Here is a 17,444-nt window from a genome sequence, read left to right as displayed (position 1 = left end):
TGAATGGCTTCGTCAACAAACAGAATTGCCGGTATCGGGCAGAAAGAAACCCACATCAGCTTCACGAGAGACCACTTTATAGCCCAAAGGTGACTGTCTGTTGTGCAATAGGAAAGGTCGGTGTTATTGGATCATATTTTTTTGAAGAAAATGACGCTGCCGTAACTGTAACAGCTGATCGTTACATTGCGATGTTGAATACGTTTTTCATCCCTGAATTACGAAACCGGGGAATCGATTTTTAAAATGTGTTATTCCAGCAGGATGGAGCTACAGCGCACACAGCGAGGGCAACGATGGCTGTTCTCCGTAATTTGTTTCCAGATTCGGTGGCATTCCTTGCCCCCCTCGATCCCCCGACTTGAGTAGTTGTGATTTTTTTCTGTGGGGGTTTCTGAAATCGCGTATGTACGGCAATAAACCGCGTACATTGGAGGACCCAAAAATCGCAATTCGTCATCACGTCACCCAGATTGATGTAGACATGCTGCAAAGAATTGAGGCCAGTTACCGTGAAAGGCTACAACAATGTATTGCCCAAAATGGACATCACTTGCCGGACATAAGTTTTCGTTCATGAGTAAGTAACAAATGCTTTGATTTAACAAGTGTTTCAGTACCAATAAAACTTTTTTAAAGTAAATATTCAATGTTTTATGATTATTTTAAAAACATCCGGTTCCCGTGAATGACCCTGTACTACTGTCGGCTAAGTAAGAACGTTTCCTTTGTTGTTGCATCGTGTCCTCGTTCTTAGGTTCGTGAGGCCAATTATCTTTTTGATCATATGGCAGGCTCGGGAAGCGATTTTGCTTCGACCTCGCCGGTGGTCTGCTCTAGGAGCTAAAATCTTTGGACGTTTCGAGCGGGGCTACATGAGAACAAGTGACCTTGCTCAAGATAGATCACTGCTAGACGCTCACCTTGTCTTGTGTCTAGGTGATAGGATCGTTCAGACTGTTGCTGTAGTGGCTGGCGGTAGAGTCGGTGTTTTTGTTTTCTTTGAGACGCTATGGAGCAATCCGGGGGAGATTGCTTGGAGGACCTTGTTGGCATAGCCAAAGACTTGGTTGCCGGCAACTCCTTCTTGTGGAGAAGGTCACTCGGAAGGTTTCCGCCGAGACCACGGTTCTCCGAGAAAGAGGTCTCGGAGGTCTCGACAAGCGCAGTACTGCGCCCTCGTGCACCGGCGCATTGCATTAAAAATCCTGCTGAAACCTCTGTCACGAGCTGTGCGGGGAAGGCTGCGATTGGAACCGTGCACGGAGTGCGCGGAAGTGGAGGACGAGCCAACACCAAAGGGCGACTCCCTATGAAGTCGTGGAAAACGGAATCCGGTGATGTGGAGCCCGGTGCGGGAGGTCTCCGGGGTGAAGCCTACTGTGAGGCAGGTGAGAATGGCACACCACGACTAAGGGAAGACCCTTGTATAAATTTATACAAGATCTGGGATGATGTATGCCTCGAGCTAGTTTTTAAGGGCAACAGGTGCCCACGTGCTCACCAACAATGTTAATTTAAACTAATATCTTTTTCGGTTCCGCCTGGCAGCTGATGAGTTGTGCGTCTGTGGGGAGGTCCATTCAAATGAACACCTGATATTTGACTGTCCTACTCTTGGGGGGACCAGAGACCGGGCCACCCTGGAACTTAGAGGTCAGGTGGAAAATTGGCCACTAACAAGCGACATCAGCGGTTTACCTAAGGGAAAAGACTCCTACCGCACTGCTGCGGGAAGCTAACCTAGAGATATATATAGCTGACCACCCGCCAATTAAGGCTCCAAGCGCTTTAATATGATGGACAGGTACTTGCTGGCATTCAGAGAATTGCTGTCTCAACGAAATAAATTTTAATTTATGAATGTCATATATATTTTTAGTAGTTGACGGGGTGCGCTTACCATTTTAGCAAACATATGATAAGTGAGCGGTTGGGAACGTAAGCCGGTGGTGTATGGCACCGCGCTTCCTTCGCTCACGCTGTTAGGTAAGCTCTAGGAGCTATTTAGGATACTGGTCGTTAAACTGATTCTAGGCTCAGTTGCCGTTTGTAACACGTACATTGGTCTTATGCTTTAGGGCGACTGTTCGGGGTAGTGGCGAGAAAAATGCCAGACAAGCCAATACCGACGCCTTAGCTGATAAGCAGCGATGTCGTTAGTGTTATTATGTAATCATTACGATACTTTTTTTACAGATCAATTTTTATATGAGTCATTTAAATGATTCTTTTAAATACCGCTTAGTCCCCCTTAGTAATAACGGTTTTTTTCAAAATTATCCTGTTTCTTATTCAGGTTATCAAAATGAACTTAATTCGTTAATTTTATAAAATAAAATTATTTTTAACCAAAATAGATATTACTTGAAAAACAAATGATAATTAGAAAATGTTTGATCTAAGAATGCCTAAGGACGAGAACAGTGAGAAAAAATTTGTTATTAGGTAGTTAATAAGGTAGGCGTATATTTTTAGATATCTTTTCGGTCTAAATTCGAGTTAGATTGTAAAGTAAAAAACTTTTATTTAGTTTTTCTTATTATTATTCTTGTTTGAAGAAACTTATCAGTAATGAAATGTAGTTACGTAACTTAACAGGGTATAGAATGGAAAATAAAAATTGACTACACATTTTTTAAAAATTATTTTTATCGAGTTCCAAAGTCGTATACGTATATCAGATATGTACTCTCGTATATACACTTAACATTATATATATTTAAACACAAAATAGGATACAGTTATTATTCGTATTATATTTATTAGAAATCCCAGTTTGAAAATAAAATAGACATTTTCAATAGATAAATAATTAATTTTTATCCGTTAATTTTCAACTAGAAAAGTAAATTATAAATATATACGTATGTTTATAAAAAAAAGAAAAAGAAAATTAATACGTACTTAAAGTAAGTAAGGTTTAAAGATCATAGAACAAAATGTACTCGTAAAATTTTAAAAATAAATTTAGTCGATCGTTTAGATTAAATAAAAATAAATAATAAATTGTATATTTATAATTATAAATATACAATTCTTTTGAATTTTACACATCCTATACTCGATGAAAGTCCTTTTTAAATTTTTAATTTAAAAAAAAAGAAGAAGATTAACGATTCGATCGACAGTTTATCTGCGCACAATATGAAAACCGCTGAACTAATCGAAATAAAACTTTTAATCGAATAAAGGAAGGAAAGGAGAACAGGAATAAAGGAATGGAATCAGGAAGGATAATTCTTTATCCTTATAATTTTATTTATGAATAGAGACGAAAGCGTACGACCTACATCGGCTCGGATAAGGAAAGAGTCGCTATACGATCTTCCAGATGTTTAGGTCAGCGATAAAATTTTTCCTCCTTCACTCGCGCTACATATATGTATTTTTCAGCAGATCCGGTAAAGCGGTTCGGACGTTTATTTATACCGGTTATTAATTATTAGTAATAGAAATGTAAAAGTGTATAAAATAGGGGAAAGATTAAAAAAAAAAAGAATAAAATCCAACTGCATATGTATTTTATGTTTTTTCACACAAACGCATAAAATAATTTACATATTAAAAAATTACTGAATTTTAGAAATTATGTTCTTTATTATATAATTTTATAACTCTCCGGAATTACCGTATTTTTTCGAATATCTTTTTATGTTTATATTAAGTTTGGAAGAAAAAATTAAAACTAGCAAAACTTGATATTTTATACGAGCACCGAGCTTGATATTCAAAGATTTTGACTTGAAATTCCTAATTTTTTAATTTTGCCTTAGTAAATTAAAAGTTTTATTTTTTAATTATACACGTCCTGTTTGGGCTGCGAATAATATATCTGTCGAATCTCGACTGCAATATAAATACGTATATATTTTCTCTCTAAAACGATTCCGTAATCGTAAAATCAATTCCCTAATTTTTGCAGTTGTTAACAGCATGTTTACACGTAACTAGTTTTTGAAGATCTTATTTGCGTCGCACTTTGACGTGCGAATTCATACATAACTCGCCTTAATTTATTAAAATATGCTGCGCTTATTGTTATTTGTATCTGATACACTCATAAATAATTTTGTACTTTTAACTCTACCGAAATTTTCAGTTCCACGTTTGAAGAAGAAATTCGCTAACCGATGTACCTACCGTGTAAATACAGACGTTTTATTTATTTACCTATATATACAAAAGCCACATTTGGAATATGTAAAACAAATTGTTAGGGATGTAGGATGTAGAGGGTATACTGAAATGAAACGACTAGCACTAGATAGGGAATCTTGGAGAGCTGCATCAAACCAGTCAAATGGCTGAAGACAAAAAAAATATATATACAAATAAAAAAAAATTCCTTAAGGCACACCGGTGGGCGGAGGTAGATTTCACCGGTGCTAAGTAGAGGATAAAAAAGATTTCTACTTAAAGTTAAGAAAAACTTCAAATTTACTCAATACGACAATGGTTGCGTGTGAAAAAAGTTTTACATGTTTACCATACGACAAGCCCCATTTTCTTAAAATTCCAAAAAAATATTTGGTAATCCCTTGCCGTAAGGGTTAGCCATATCAAATGTTGCTTCACACAAAACCTTTAGGTAGTGTTTAGAGGAATAACGACCACTTTAAAGCGATTCATACTGTGCCTATTAAGGAAGGTATAATTTTTTTTTGTCTTCACGAAACCCCATTTTTTCCACCCGCTGAGCTAATGGTTGGTGATATCAAAAACCATTATTTAGATAAGTTTTAGGCCCTTATCCAAAGAATAGTATGAACATTAAACGAATTCGATATTTTACTTAATAAGAAAGTTATAGCAACATTTTTGTTTTGCGAAAAATCCTCCCCTTTCCACCCCCATGGTCCGATTTTGCCCATTAACGAACTTGACCGAGATTTTGAGTCGTTATATTTTAAAACGACTATAAATTTGAAAGTGATTGGCGCGAAATTACGGCACTTATCTTGTCCACAAGAAAGTGAAATATATATATAAACTTTTGAATTGACGGTGGTTATGGAGTCTAAGGGATGTGAAATGCGAAGATATGTCGAATGTTTTTGGAAGTCGAATCATGGTACCCATTACAGTAGGTAGCTTTCTTATGAAATTTACCTAAAATTATTAAAGTGCAAATCCACCATTACCAGCAATTGCTGGTAAGGTGGATTTGCACTTTTTAAACATTTTTGATAATTTATTAATATATCAGAGGTAACTATGTTTGAGAAATTGTTAGATAAAAAAAAAATATTTAAATCGACTTGATTTGTACGTTATATAACGTCGAAAACGGAAAGTGTAATATTTAACCGATAACAAAAAGGAATTACTCCGTTGTTTAACAGGAAATATTACGGATAACCTGAATCCAGCACTATTTAAAGCAACAAAATTAAGGATTAAAAAAGTGATTATAATTAACACCGATATATGAATACATGAAAATAAGTAGAAAAACCCTATAGAATAAAAGGAATCGAAAAAAGTGTTGATTTAACATGCAGTAATATTTATTACTGCATGTTAAATCGGTACGCAGAAATAGCAGGTTTTTTAAATCAACGTTATTTAATAACTCATCGGTAAATTAATACAGATGAACTTTGTAAAAGAATATCATTTAAATAAAATAGAGAAAGGCGCGGTTTGTATTTTTTAAAACCAGAAACTTATTTTTTAATTTTGTATTTAAAAAAACTACACGAACATAATTATACAAATTATAAGACAAAAAATCACGATCGCTATCGATTACGATCGATTATAGTTTTTAAATAAGTTTAAAAAAATGCTCACAGAGTTATAAATTTAGATAGAAATTTTAGTATGGATATCGACGCAGTCTACATCGGTAACATAACCCTTGCATAACGTACATTATATCAACCTGTTCAGTTTAACGGTAGCGTCTGTGACGTTAATCCGGAACGTTCTGGTTTATAATCCCACATTAGCGTTTTTCACACGCTAAAAAATTCATTTCTCATTATAAAAGCGTCAACTAAATTATCGTTTCCAGAAAACACCGTTTCAGGTTACCGTAGTTAAAGTTTCAGAAAATACCGTATTACATTTCTAATCGGCGACCGACTTCGACCTACATTACCCTTATCGTTAGGACTTATTATGTGGATAATTTGAGGGTGGTAAAAAGCTAACAGACAGAAGGAATTAGATTTCCGACTCGTGTATTATTAAGTAAGGCTCAGGCTCTCTTACAGCAAAACCGTACGTTGCTGCTGTTCAACAAGATTGCAGACTGCAACCGTCTCGCTACCGAAAGATACAAGTTATCGTTCGATCGATCAGTCGGTTCCCTTATTAGAACAAAAATATAAAACGAATGAATAAAACCATATTACACACGTACAATATATTATTAAAGAAACTGAGAATTTAAAAACGTTTTCTTTTTATTTATAAGAAATTACAATTTTTTTTCTACGTATTTTCAAAATTAATTTTTTTTAACAGAAAATAAAACATTGCGTCATCTCTTAACCGAGTTTTATTTTTTCGATTCCGCTATCTCGTTCACGAATGTCAGGTCGATCGGTCGGTATACGATGTAATATCTAAGGGTATCCCCTACCGTAACCTTCTTTACGTTACTCCTCGCTACTATTTACATAATTTTTTATAAATAACCCGACATAAGTTTTTAAAAGAATCTACTGTCTTTCGTACAAAGATTTCCATCGATGTTTCTGTAATCGCCAGATTTTACAAAGTAATTTAAAATAAGGATATCGATTAACGTACGTGTATTTACAAACATCGACTTAACTTGTCGTGTTTACACCTTAAATTACGTTTTCTTTAAAATATTCAGATATACAAGTATGAAAAGATTTTAATTTTAAGTTTTAGAAAATTACAGTATTACTCGCTCTAACGCGGCCGTTCGGATGACTGTTAGAACAGAGTTACAAACCAACTGCGATATTTTGAAGATAAAATGATAATTAAAAAAAAGCAATGCCGATCGAGTTAATATTGTAACATAATAAAAATATTACCGAATGTTACAGTTATAAATGGGAATATTACGGGATAAAATAAAATGCAGAAAAACGTACCGAGTATGTATCGTACAAAAATTACTTTGTTCTAGCTGAATTTTTGATTTTCACATCGTTTTGTTTTGCGGAACGGTAAAATACGGCAACCGTACAGTCTTTTAGGCTCTTTCCGTTATAGCCCGATTAAAAATACAGTACTATATTCAAAATACCGTAAAGTAATATACAGTTATACAGTACTACTTTAATAAGACAAATTACTACATTAACTAAACAGATCTGAAGATCAGACAAATTAAATGGAAATTAATTATGATATCGTTATTTTACTTTTGCATCTTCCTATTTATACAGTACAGTACAGCTACGTGTGGTATCACCTAGCTAAATATATTAGTGTATTTATTTATTCTATTCAATTTATTACTACGTAGGTATATACGTATTTATAATGCGTTTCTATATACCTACTAATAAGTAGAGAATTTTTTTTTGTGGGGGGCGTTATAGCGGGGTCCTACTGTATTTTGATTTTTAACTAAATGAAATTGGAGGAAATTTGTAATTATATGCGTGATAAATATACAAACATCGACTGCGATACACTTATTCTTAATAAAGAACGGAGAACGCATTAATTAGTACGCAAGAAATAAGCATATTAACGCCGGAAAGAAATATAATTATTTTTGTTGCGATTTGTACATCCATATTTCTTGTCGTTCTGGTAACAGTACCATAATATTAATATTAATTTTATTAAAAAAAAAAATTAATAATTTTATACAAAAGTTGCAAAATGGGTTTTTCGTATAATAAACTAATCCTGATTTCTTTAAACTCATAATACAATAGCTATCGTTTGAACGCCTACTTTTGTTTAATCCCGAACAGTTTTAATTACAATATTCAAGCATATCTGTTACAATCTCACATCGAAATTGTAAGCACAATCCCGTATTATATCATAATAACCGTTCACTGATTGCACATATGCATAATAAACGGACAATTTTGAACGGATAATTAAATGGACCGTAATATATATATATATATATATACTAAACGAGTATATATACATATATACTTCAATAATTTAAATCAAATTTGAAAATTTTTATTTAAAATTACACCGAAATAATTAAAATTTGAATAATAGAAAGGGAAAAAAGACACGACTCAATCCCGTCATATTTAAAACTATGATTTCTTACTCCTTTTAACTGATCTTAAAATAGAAAGAAGTTCTTAATAGTTAAAAAAAATAAAAAAATGTTACTTTTATTTGTAGAAACTGTTCCTCTGAGCGACTCCGTACTAAGTTCTTCCAGATAAAATAAGTAAAAGATTTCTTAAACAAAAAATATGGGTTTAAAGGTTTTTTAATTTTATTTTTTGTAGTCGCTATTATCGGTTAATAAAGGATTATAGCATAATAATATACGTTCAGACGATGCTGATATTTAAATAATTTTCACGTGACAATTTAAGAAATTCGTTTGAAAAGTTACGAATCGTAAAAAGTAGATTTAAAAATGGGTTTATTCAAACTTTATATTTTATACATGAACCCGCTTTTAAAATTTAGATTAAAAATCATAAATATACCCGCATTCAAAAAAAGGAGAATTAGGTATACTCTTGTCGTATAATTTCTCTCTCTTTTTTTTTATTTCTGTCAATGAACAATTTTCAATTTCTGCGTTTCTTGAGAACTATGTTTTTTTCATTCACGCAGCGTTTATTTATTTTTTATTTTTTTGTTATCATACCGATGTTTTAAAGTGAAAAGTATAAATGAAATAATCTTTTTAAAAAAATAAAAACTGCAAAGCACTATTTTCCAGTTTTCCTTTAAATTTCGACTTTTTTTAATTGAGCGCTAAGATAAAGTTCAGAAAAGTTTTAGTTTTTATATCTTTAAAACGTCTAGCAACGTATTATTATTTATAAAATTATAAATGTAAAGATAAATTTATAAAAATTAGTAATTCATAAATAAGAAGTGTTTATATTATCGACTAAGATGGAAATCTTTAAATTATATTCTTAATTTACTTTCGAAATAAAACATTACGATAATAGGAAACTATTTCTTTAATTTTTTACGAGAGCTTTTTTTAATTTTATTATTTTTACGCAGGTCGGTTTTGTTTTTAAAAAAAATTATATATTTTACGATTAATACTTCTGAACGTAATTTTTTTTAAAGAAAAAAAAATGACATTAGAAAAATTTCTCTAATATAATTTATTTCACGCTGTCTTATTGTAGTGAAGTCGAATGAAGTGCAAAATAAAATAAAAATGTATAATTTTTAGAAATAATCTTACTAATAATCAAAACATCTGTTGTTAATATTAAAATACGAAATAAATAATATTCTGTAATCATTTCAAGAACCGGTTGTATTTCATTTTGTATCGGTTAATCTTTATAACTTTTAGCTTCGTTTACCTTTCCTTAATAACCTCTTATAAATATTGTATATAAAAAAATAAATTAATTATTAACAAAACGATTAGCTTTGATGAATAGGGTAAGTTCAAGCAACGTAATTTTCATTTAATCGGTTTGTCATCTATCGCGAGGAATTACAAAATGGACAATATTCTTGTTAACTATCAGGGAAATTAATCTCGTTATGGAAAGAGACCGCTTCTTAGACCAATTTTTACAAAAAATCTTTATTTCGACGCTTAAAAAAAGTGTAATTTCTTCCTCGTATAATTATTGATGTAGAAATACGTTGACTAGATTTCTTAGTTTCATAATATAAATAAGAAAAAACTAGGGAAGACATCTGTCAGAAAGCTGTAGCGAGCTGATAAATTTGTTACATTATAAAATTTCGCGGGTATTATTTGCCGCGCGCGGTTTTCTTCCGTCTTGTCGAATGGAAGTTTAACCCGCACGACCGCAGAGAGATTGGAAACATGTCTTCGTAAATATCCGGCATAGAGTCGGAATGAACTTCACAATTTTTGACTAGTAGTTCCTAATAGTAAGCACGAAAGAATGAGAGATAGAGATAGGTAGAGAAAGTGGGAGGGAGAAAACGCGCGCGCCGTCATACACACATACTTGTACATACCTACCCGCGTCTTTTCATATTATCCATTTATGAAGTGCAAGCCTCTTAATATCGCGGCTGAGTTGATTTGACATCGATAGTAATATTTAAATGTGTCAACAGCTGTATCACTTTCCCGTTCGATACAGACCGTTTCACCAACCCGTATCGTTTCGAATAATGAATAATAATATCTAGATTATACGGGTTGTGCATCATTGACCGTAATCGACAGCGACAGGAAAATTAAGATATAAGTATATATTTTGTTTAATGAAAAAATACAGGAGCAAAATATCTTTGTCATTTACATTTGGGCGCATCTTTTAGACCTCTACTGTAAAGAAAAAACAAAAAGGAAATGAAATGTTTGGCTATGTAAAAAGATTTTTCATGATTCTTCCTAAGCGATCGTATTTTCAACATTTTGTATTTACGAGTACTACCCTCAAGTACGCTGTTAATTTTTAGTCGTTCTTATCAAAATCAAAAGGAGAGTACAACGGTCGCTTTAATCTACGTCATCTTTTAAAAAATAATAAAGTTCTATGTTACCGATTGTTTTACTACGATAATCTGAGATTTATTTTCAAAAAATACAATTATAAAATTTAAAAGTTTTAATTTATTGAAGGTTCGTTCACGAAGGTTTAGGGAATGAAGAACGATTCTGGGGAGTTCAGAAATGGAATACGTAAAACGATTTTCAATTCTCAGATCGATTTTGCAAGGTAGATCGAAGAAAAACACAGAAACCGACGTGGCATTTGATTATATTGAAAATATATTCGATAATGTAGAACAGAGGATAAAATCATTAAAATTAAAGGAATAGAAATGTGGGTACTTAGGTATTAGCCCGTCGACCATAACCATAATGATCCCGTAACTTAGAAAATTCTTCAAAGTTACGGAATCATAGCATATTTTAAATATTAAAAATATATTGCTTATAATTATAGATATAGATTAACCAAACTTAATTTACTCTCGCTTCGCTCGCTAACCTCGCCTAATTAAAGTAATGTTTTGATTATTTAAATAATAAATAATTGCAATAATTACTGAATATATTATTTAAATACTCAAAACATTACTGTGTTAATTAGTCAAGGTTAGCGAGCGAAGCGAGCGTAGGTTAATTTTGGTTAAATTATATTTATAAAATTAATAAATATAAATAATAATATAATGGTTATATTGGGTGATATTAACAATAGCTCAAAAGTTTGCAATTCATTGGTCGACAGGCTAATAAGTACCGAAGTGTGAAATATAGAGAAAAAGTGTTCTTTTTAAGTATACAAAATTCAGGTAGCTGTGATTAGAGTAGAAAATCTAGCGCAAGAGCGGAAAGGAACGAGAAATGGAAGTAGTCTACCTCCCTAGTTTTTTAACTTGTTCGTAAAAGGAGTAACAAAACATTTAAAAGAAAGATTTCAGATCTACAGAGAAAAGATTAAAAACTGAGATTATCTCATGATACGGTTCATTCAGCTGAAACTAAAAACAAGTTAGCGAATCGAATGGATTCTTTGAAAGGAGAGAAATTTAATTTGAAATTAAATAAAATTAAAGCAAAAATAATGAACCCGAACAAACAAATGGTGATAAATTAAATATTAAAGCGGAAGAAAATTATACACTGATTGTTAAAGAAAATGTTTTTTATTTAAGTAGAATTAATGGCTGCTAAAAAGCAGGTCAGGAAAGGAGATTTTTTATGAAGTAAAACAATTTGTTAGTATGAAACACAGATTTAAGCATTTTTTTGTCTTTTTTGGCCTATGTATTAATTCACCTTACAATGAACAAGAATGGGAATATGAAGATGGAAATTAGTAGCGGATGAAAAATGCCATGCATGACGGGAATTCGAAGCCGGATCCTCCGGATGAAAGGCGGAGACGCTACCACTCCACCACAGAGATCGGTTGAGATTAGAGATGGATATTAAAAGAAGTTGACAAAGAATCGCATGACCTTCCCGGCTATTAATAATAAAAAGTCAAAAAACAAAATACATATTTTTTAGAGTCGGAAGATCGAGTTTAAGAAAACCTTTTCTAAAAATATCACGTATAGATTAAGGTTAACGAACTCGCTTAAGTAAAGTTTACTCTGAATCTAACACCCTCTTCGATAAAGGAAAAAACAATTTTTCAAAAAACCTTTTCTGCATTTTATGACTTGGTTTTATATATTTTTAAAAATTGTAGACATTTCTTGATAGTTCTATATATGAAGTATAAACCTTCAAAAAATGTTTCAAGAATATTTAAACCGAAGGGAAATAGAGTTAAAGAACAAAAAACATATACTTCAATTTTAAGAGCCGGGGATTGATTTTTGAAAAAGGTTTTTGAATTATTAGAGGCTAAAAGGAGTACGGTACACATACGTACATACATATACTTTCTTTTTGGCCTCGATGAACCGGTCGGATCCTAAAACGTGAAGATTTGCAAACCCGACACCTCATTTTTGACACGATCACTATACTATTTATACGCCGGGAAAGTAAAAAGTACGGGTAGGAGATTAATCGCTTAATGAGAGCGAAATATGAACAACACGGCAACCAAAAAGACAAATTAAATTAACGAATTAATATAACAAATTTGAAAGTTGAAAGGTATGTTGATAAAGTTTGAAAAGAATTGATTCTGAAACGAATTTAAGAAAAAATATGCCTGTGATAAATTCATACTATAATTATTTTAATAGGTTATGTATTACGACACCAAGGATTAATTGGTTTAGTGGTAGAAGGAATGAGAAATGTAAAACTATAAGAAAAAACTAAGACTGGAATAAATGAAAAAAATTATTAAAGACTTAAAGTCGTAGCAAGTATATTCAAATTGAAAAGTTAGAGGAAAAGAGAAACTAATAAAGAAGTGTATTAAGCCAGTGACGAAAAACCGTTTCGTCATTTTAAACGTAGAAAAAGAAATGAAAGAAAAATTAAATAATACTGGAAAAGGATAGGATTAAAGTCAAATTTCTCGGATGAGAGGGTAGTCGACCACAACATTCAGATCGATTCAGATTTATCGAGTCGAAAAAACAAAGCAGAAGAATCGAATAGAAATGTAAATTTAATATCAATAAATTCCGTTGTCATTTACTTACGATATCGATGTCGAAATAGAAAAATTATTCTTGGCTTGATTTTGAATTTAATAATTGGGCGCTGCTTCGTGGGGTGTGCCGGTTTTATTCGGTTCTACGATAGTATGATTTCTAAATCCTATATACTAAACATTATCTTAGAAGGAATTCAACCACTTGTAATTTAATCGTTGGCCGCAGTTCTTTTTAACAAAAACAAAAAAAAATGCCAGCCTGAGACAGGAGTGCCGGGAACAGCATAGCTGGGCCTGGTTCCATCTGCTGAGGGTTCGAGTCATGAAGATAACAGAAAAATCCAGGCGAAACGGGCTGACCTGCCATGCCGGGCGCACTACCCGTAGGAGGTGAGGCCCGTTGGTCAAAAGGACACCCCTCTGGGATGCGTATTTAGTTTCTTAAGTGTGGATCCGTCCCAGGGGGGTAGGAAAAAAAATCTTTTTAACAAATCTTACATCATTGAAACTTTTTGGCTATAAGTGTCCAGAAATGGGTTTTCATTATTTTACATAAATTATACATTTCGAATTTTTTAATATTTCATCTGTATTTCTGTTTCAGGTCACAATGCGCCCCGGTCCACTCAACACATGTCTGGCGTGCCTATATTTTTTAATATGTTCTTCAGCGCTTCCAAGGAATAAAGAATACACAAAAACAAGCGGTTCAGATTTCGGACCGTCCGATGTCGGTAAGGCATCGCGTAACGGGTTAGGAATAACGAGTAAAGAGCCCAGCTGTGACGAGTTAAGGGTTATGTGGCGTATTTCAAAACGCCAATCGCGTGCCGCTGAAATTACAAATGAGATACCGACTTATCGAGATCCTTTCGCTTATAACGTGTGGGACAGCTACGAGTATCCCCGGGCGAGAAGCGCCGGAAGGGGATCGAGATATCGTCGACCGATGGTTTACGGCAGAGTAATTCACAACGTACCACGACAGATGACGGGGGAAGTCGTAGCACCCGATAATTCACCCGATCGCATACGGGCTTTCGAAGAAGTGGCTCGCCTTTTTGGAAAATCACCGGATTTTTCCGTTTCGAGAATACCATCCCAACGAAAGACGTCTTTCAGGACGCTCGGAGGAGGAGCTTCTCCTTTACCGCACCATCATATACGCATGCAGGAGCCCCTGAGCGGCAGTTTCCAACACCTAAAAGAACTAATAATAGCAGAAAGGGCTAGAGAATTACAAGAACAGAGAATGACAGAAGAAGCTGCCGCTCGGGCGGAAGCGCTGAAAGATGTCGTAGGAAATATTCACTTTGGCAGGATAGTACAGGATCAAAAGGTGCACGCCGGACCATACGATCAGACCGGCGGAGGTGATTCCGGTTCATCGAGCTCGATAGGACGCAGTCGAGGTATCGTCGCCTTCCCGGACCTTCTGGCTCCAGCATCCTCACATTATTTGGAGGATGATCTACTGCCTTCGCCTCAAATGGCATCGTACAAACAGAGATCGTATGACGGTGACTCGGTAAGTACTTTTCTGACGTTTATATAATACTAAAAATATTTTCGCATAAACTTCCATAGAAGCGCTCATTCGAATTGAAATCGCTCGGTAAACTGCTGAAATCAAACCCGGAGGGAAAGTGGTGTGCAATTCAAGGTGTAAAGAGGATTCTGAGTCGTTTTTTGTTCCCAAAACATAAAACTTTTAAGTTAAGTGCGAGTGTTACGCACATCAGTAAGTAGTTTCGGTATAAAAAGTTATATCGAAATTAGATATCGAATTAGAACCCAGAGGAAGACTGTTGTCCATTATAACCGAGATTTTCTCATTAAATACCAAACGTTTCGATTCTTTTACCTCAGCACAAACCCCGAGCGATACGGTTTAGGAGCTTTTATCCGGATCGTGTAGTCTCTTAAAATAACAAAAAGAATTGAACATAGTTCAATTATCATTAAGCGAAATATAATATTACAAATATAAGACATATATTAAAAATAAATCGTGTGTCAAACTCCAGAACGTAACCGGATATTTAAATAGTAGATTATTAGAGTAAGAGTTTTTAACGGGTGAAAATTCACTGCGAGGTTGTAATTCTTTAACTTTATCGTTTCTAAGTACCTTCCACTGATGAACGTTTAACTCTTTATTTTTAATAAGAAATATAAATAAATTTAAAAAATTAATGTTATCGAAACGGAAATTAAAAAAAAAAGAAGAAAGTAGAAAAAATAGTTACTACACTTATTCTTTACAGTATCTCGTTCTCGTTTACAGGATCGTGTAAATAACAATTAAAAACACTTAAAGTTCAATTTTGTTTAATTAGAATTCAACTAGTTCAAAGATTACGCTACATTTAAAAACACAAATGTAAAAATATATTTCTCTAGAATCGATGTAAAATGTTGAAACTTCAAAAATGTTAAAATTGTCGTATTTATTAGAGTATTTTAAGTTTCGTATTTTAAAATAGTCTAATATATATATTCTTACGATTTACTTAATGATACGTACGTTATTATTTAAATAAACTACTTACTTAAAATATTATTTAAATAAATTAATATTATTATTCGGTGCTATAAATAACAACAGTATTTAAAATTCATTTAAACGCACTGCTATGTAGAAACACTATCACAAAACAAAAACAAGCCTGAACCGTACCAGAGAAATAAATTGTATGTTATCGGTTAATATTCTATCGGCCTAAATAAATTTATTTTCTTAATAGGTGTATTAAACATTATTCACGTTCCAAAAATTCTTTAAGTTAATAGAACAGCCCTTGGACTCGAAAATTAAACAAAAATATTTTTTGTAAATCGATAAAAAAATTCAACGAAGGGAATTTATTAATAGTCGAAGACTTTATATTGGTTTGCTTGGCATTTCTTCCGCCACCAACCCATTCGGTCGTCCTAAAGCATAAGACTGAATATCTGTGCCACAAACGGCAACCGAGCCTCGAACAGGTTAGCGACCAGTATCCAAACATAGCTCCTACAGCTTACCTAACAGCGTTAGCGGACTAAGCGTGGTGCCATACTCCATCGGCTTACGTGTCCCAACCGCTCACATGTCAAATATTTGCAAAAATAGGTAGGCGCACCCCATCAACTACTAAAAATATATATGATATCGATTATAAAATTTATTTCGTCTAGGCAGCAATTCCCTGCCACGCCTAGGTCGCTGAACGTCAGCAAGTACCTGTCCACTACTTTATAACGCTTGGAGCCATAATTATTGACTGTTGGTCAGCCATGCACAGTGTTAGCTTCTCACGACATTACCGTAAGAGTCTTTCCCTCAAGTAAAGTACGGATGCCAGTTCAAAAAAGCAACCGCATCTAGGAATTCCCACACGGTCTGACAATGCGGCTCTCCTCATATTGACTCACTGCTTCTGAGTGGCCAATTTTCCCCTTGACCGCTAAGTTTCAGGGTGGCCCGGTCTCTGCCCCCCCCTACCAAGTGCAAGGCAGTCAAATATCAGGTGTTCATTTGAGTGGACCTCCACGCAGACGCACAGCTCATCAGCTGCCAGGCGGAACCGAAACAGATATTGGTTCAAATTAGCGTGGTTGGTGAGCCCCCAGACACACGTTGCCCTTAAAAACTAGCTCGAGGCATATCATTCCCTCAGATCCGGTATAAATTTATGCAAGCATCTTCCCTTAGTCGTGGTGTCCCATTAAAGCTGCCATGCTTTCATTGCGATGCTCTGCAGCCTCTTCCTCAGGAGGGAGATGGGAAACTGAACGAACTTTAGATGCGGTGCATTATGATCGCCGTTCCGCTCCTGTACTACCCCGGCTCGAAACCACATCCCAAATAACTCGGCCTCTTCGCAATCTCCACATGGCTGCCCGAACTTTCACCACTAAATCGATTGGGAGAGCCTTTCCCAATACGGTTGTAGCCTCGTAGGAGGTTGTTTTAAAAACACCAGTGCATACTATCATGGCTCTGCGCTGGGTACTCCTTAAATTTTGAATAAGTGCTCTATTCATATCCAACCTATACGCCCAAACGGTCGCCGCGTAAGAGGTCATGCTTTCGAATACACCTCGGTACACCATGTACATTTGACGGCCCGACAACCCATAGGCTTTCTGAGCAATCCTCTTAAGTTTGTGCATCAATGAGATGGCGTCCGCCGCTACTTACCTAATGTGGTTGCTGAACAGCAACGTTACATCAAACAAAACATCTAGGTACTTGTAAACTGTAACTCGGCTGAT

General features: G+C 34.2%; 1 protein-coding gene across 1 annotated transcript in view; it reads left to right on the top strand.

Moving 5' to 3' along the window:
* The window catches only part of LOC142322819 (uncharacterized), a 131,734-nt gene that overhangs the window by 75,729 nt on the left and 38,561 nt on the right, over positions 1-17,444 (top strand). The window contains exon 2 of the mRNA XM_075361891.1: positions 13,789-14,712. Within this exon, the coding sequence (XP_075218006.1) occupies positions 13,795-14,712 (918 nt within the window). The 5' untranslated portion in view covers positions 13,789-13,794. The remainder of the gene's footprint in view (positions 1-13,788; positions 14,713-17,444) is intronic.

The sequence above is a fragment of the Lycorma delicatula genome, chromosome 4 (genome assembly GCF_047948215.1).
Source record: "Lycorma delicatula isolate Av1 chromosome 4, ASM4794821v1, whole genome shotgun sequence".
NCBI lineage: Eukaryota > Metazoa > Arthropoda > Insecta > Hemiptera > Fulgoridae > Lycorma > Lycorma delicatula.
Note: the sequence above shows the minus strand (reverse complement) of the source record. Positions and strands in the feature narration are given on the sequence as shown.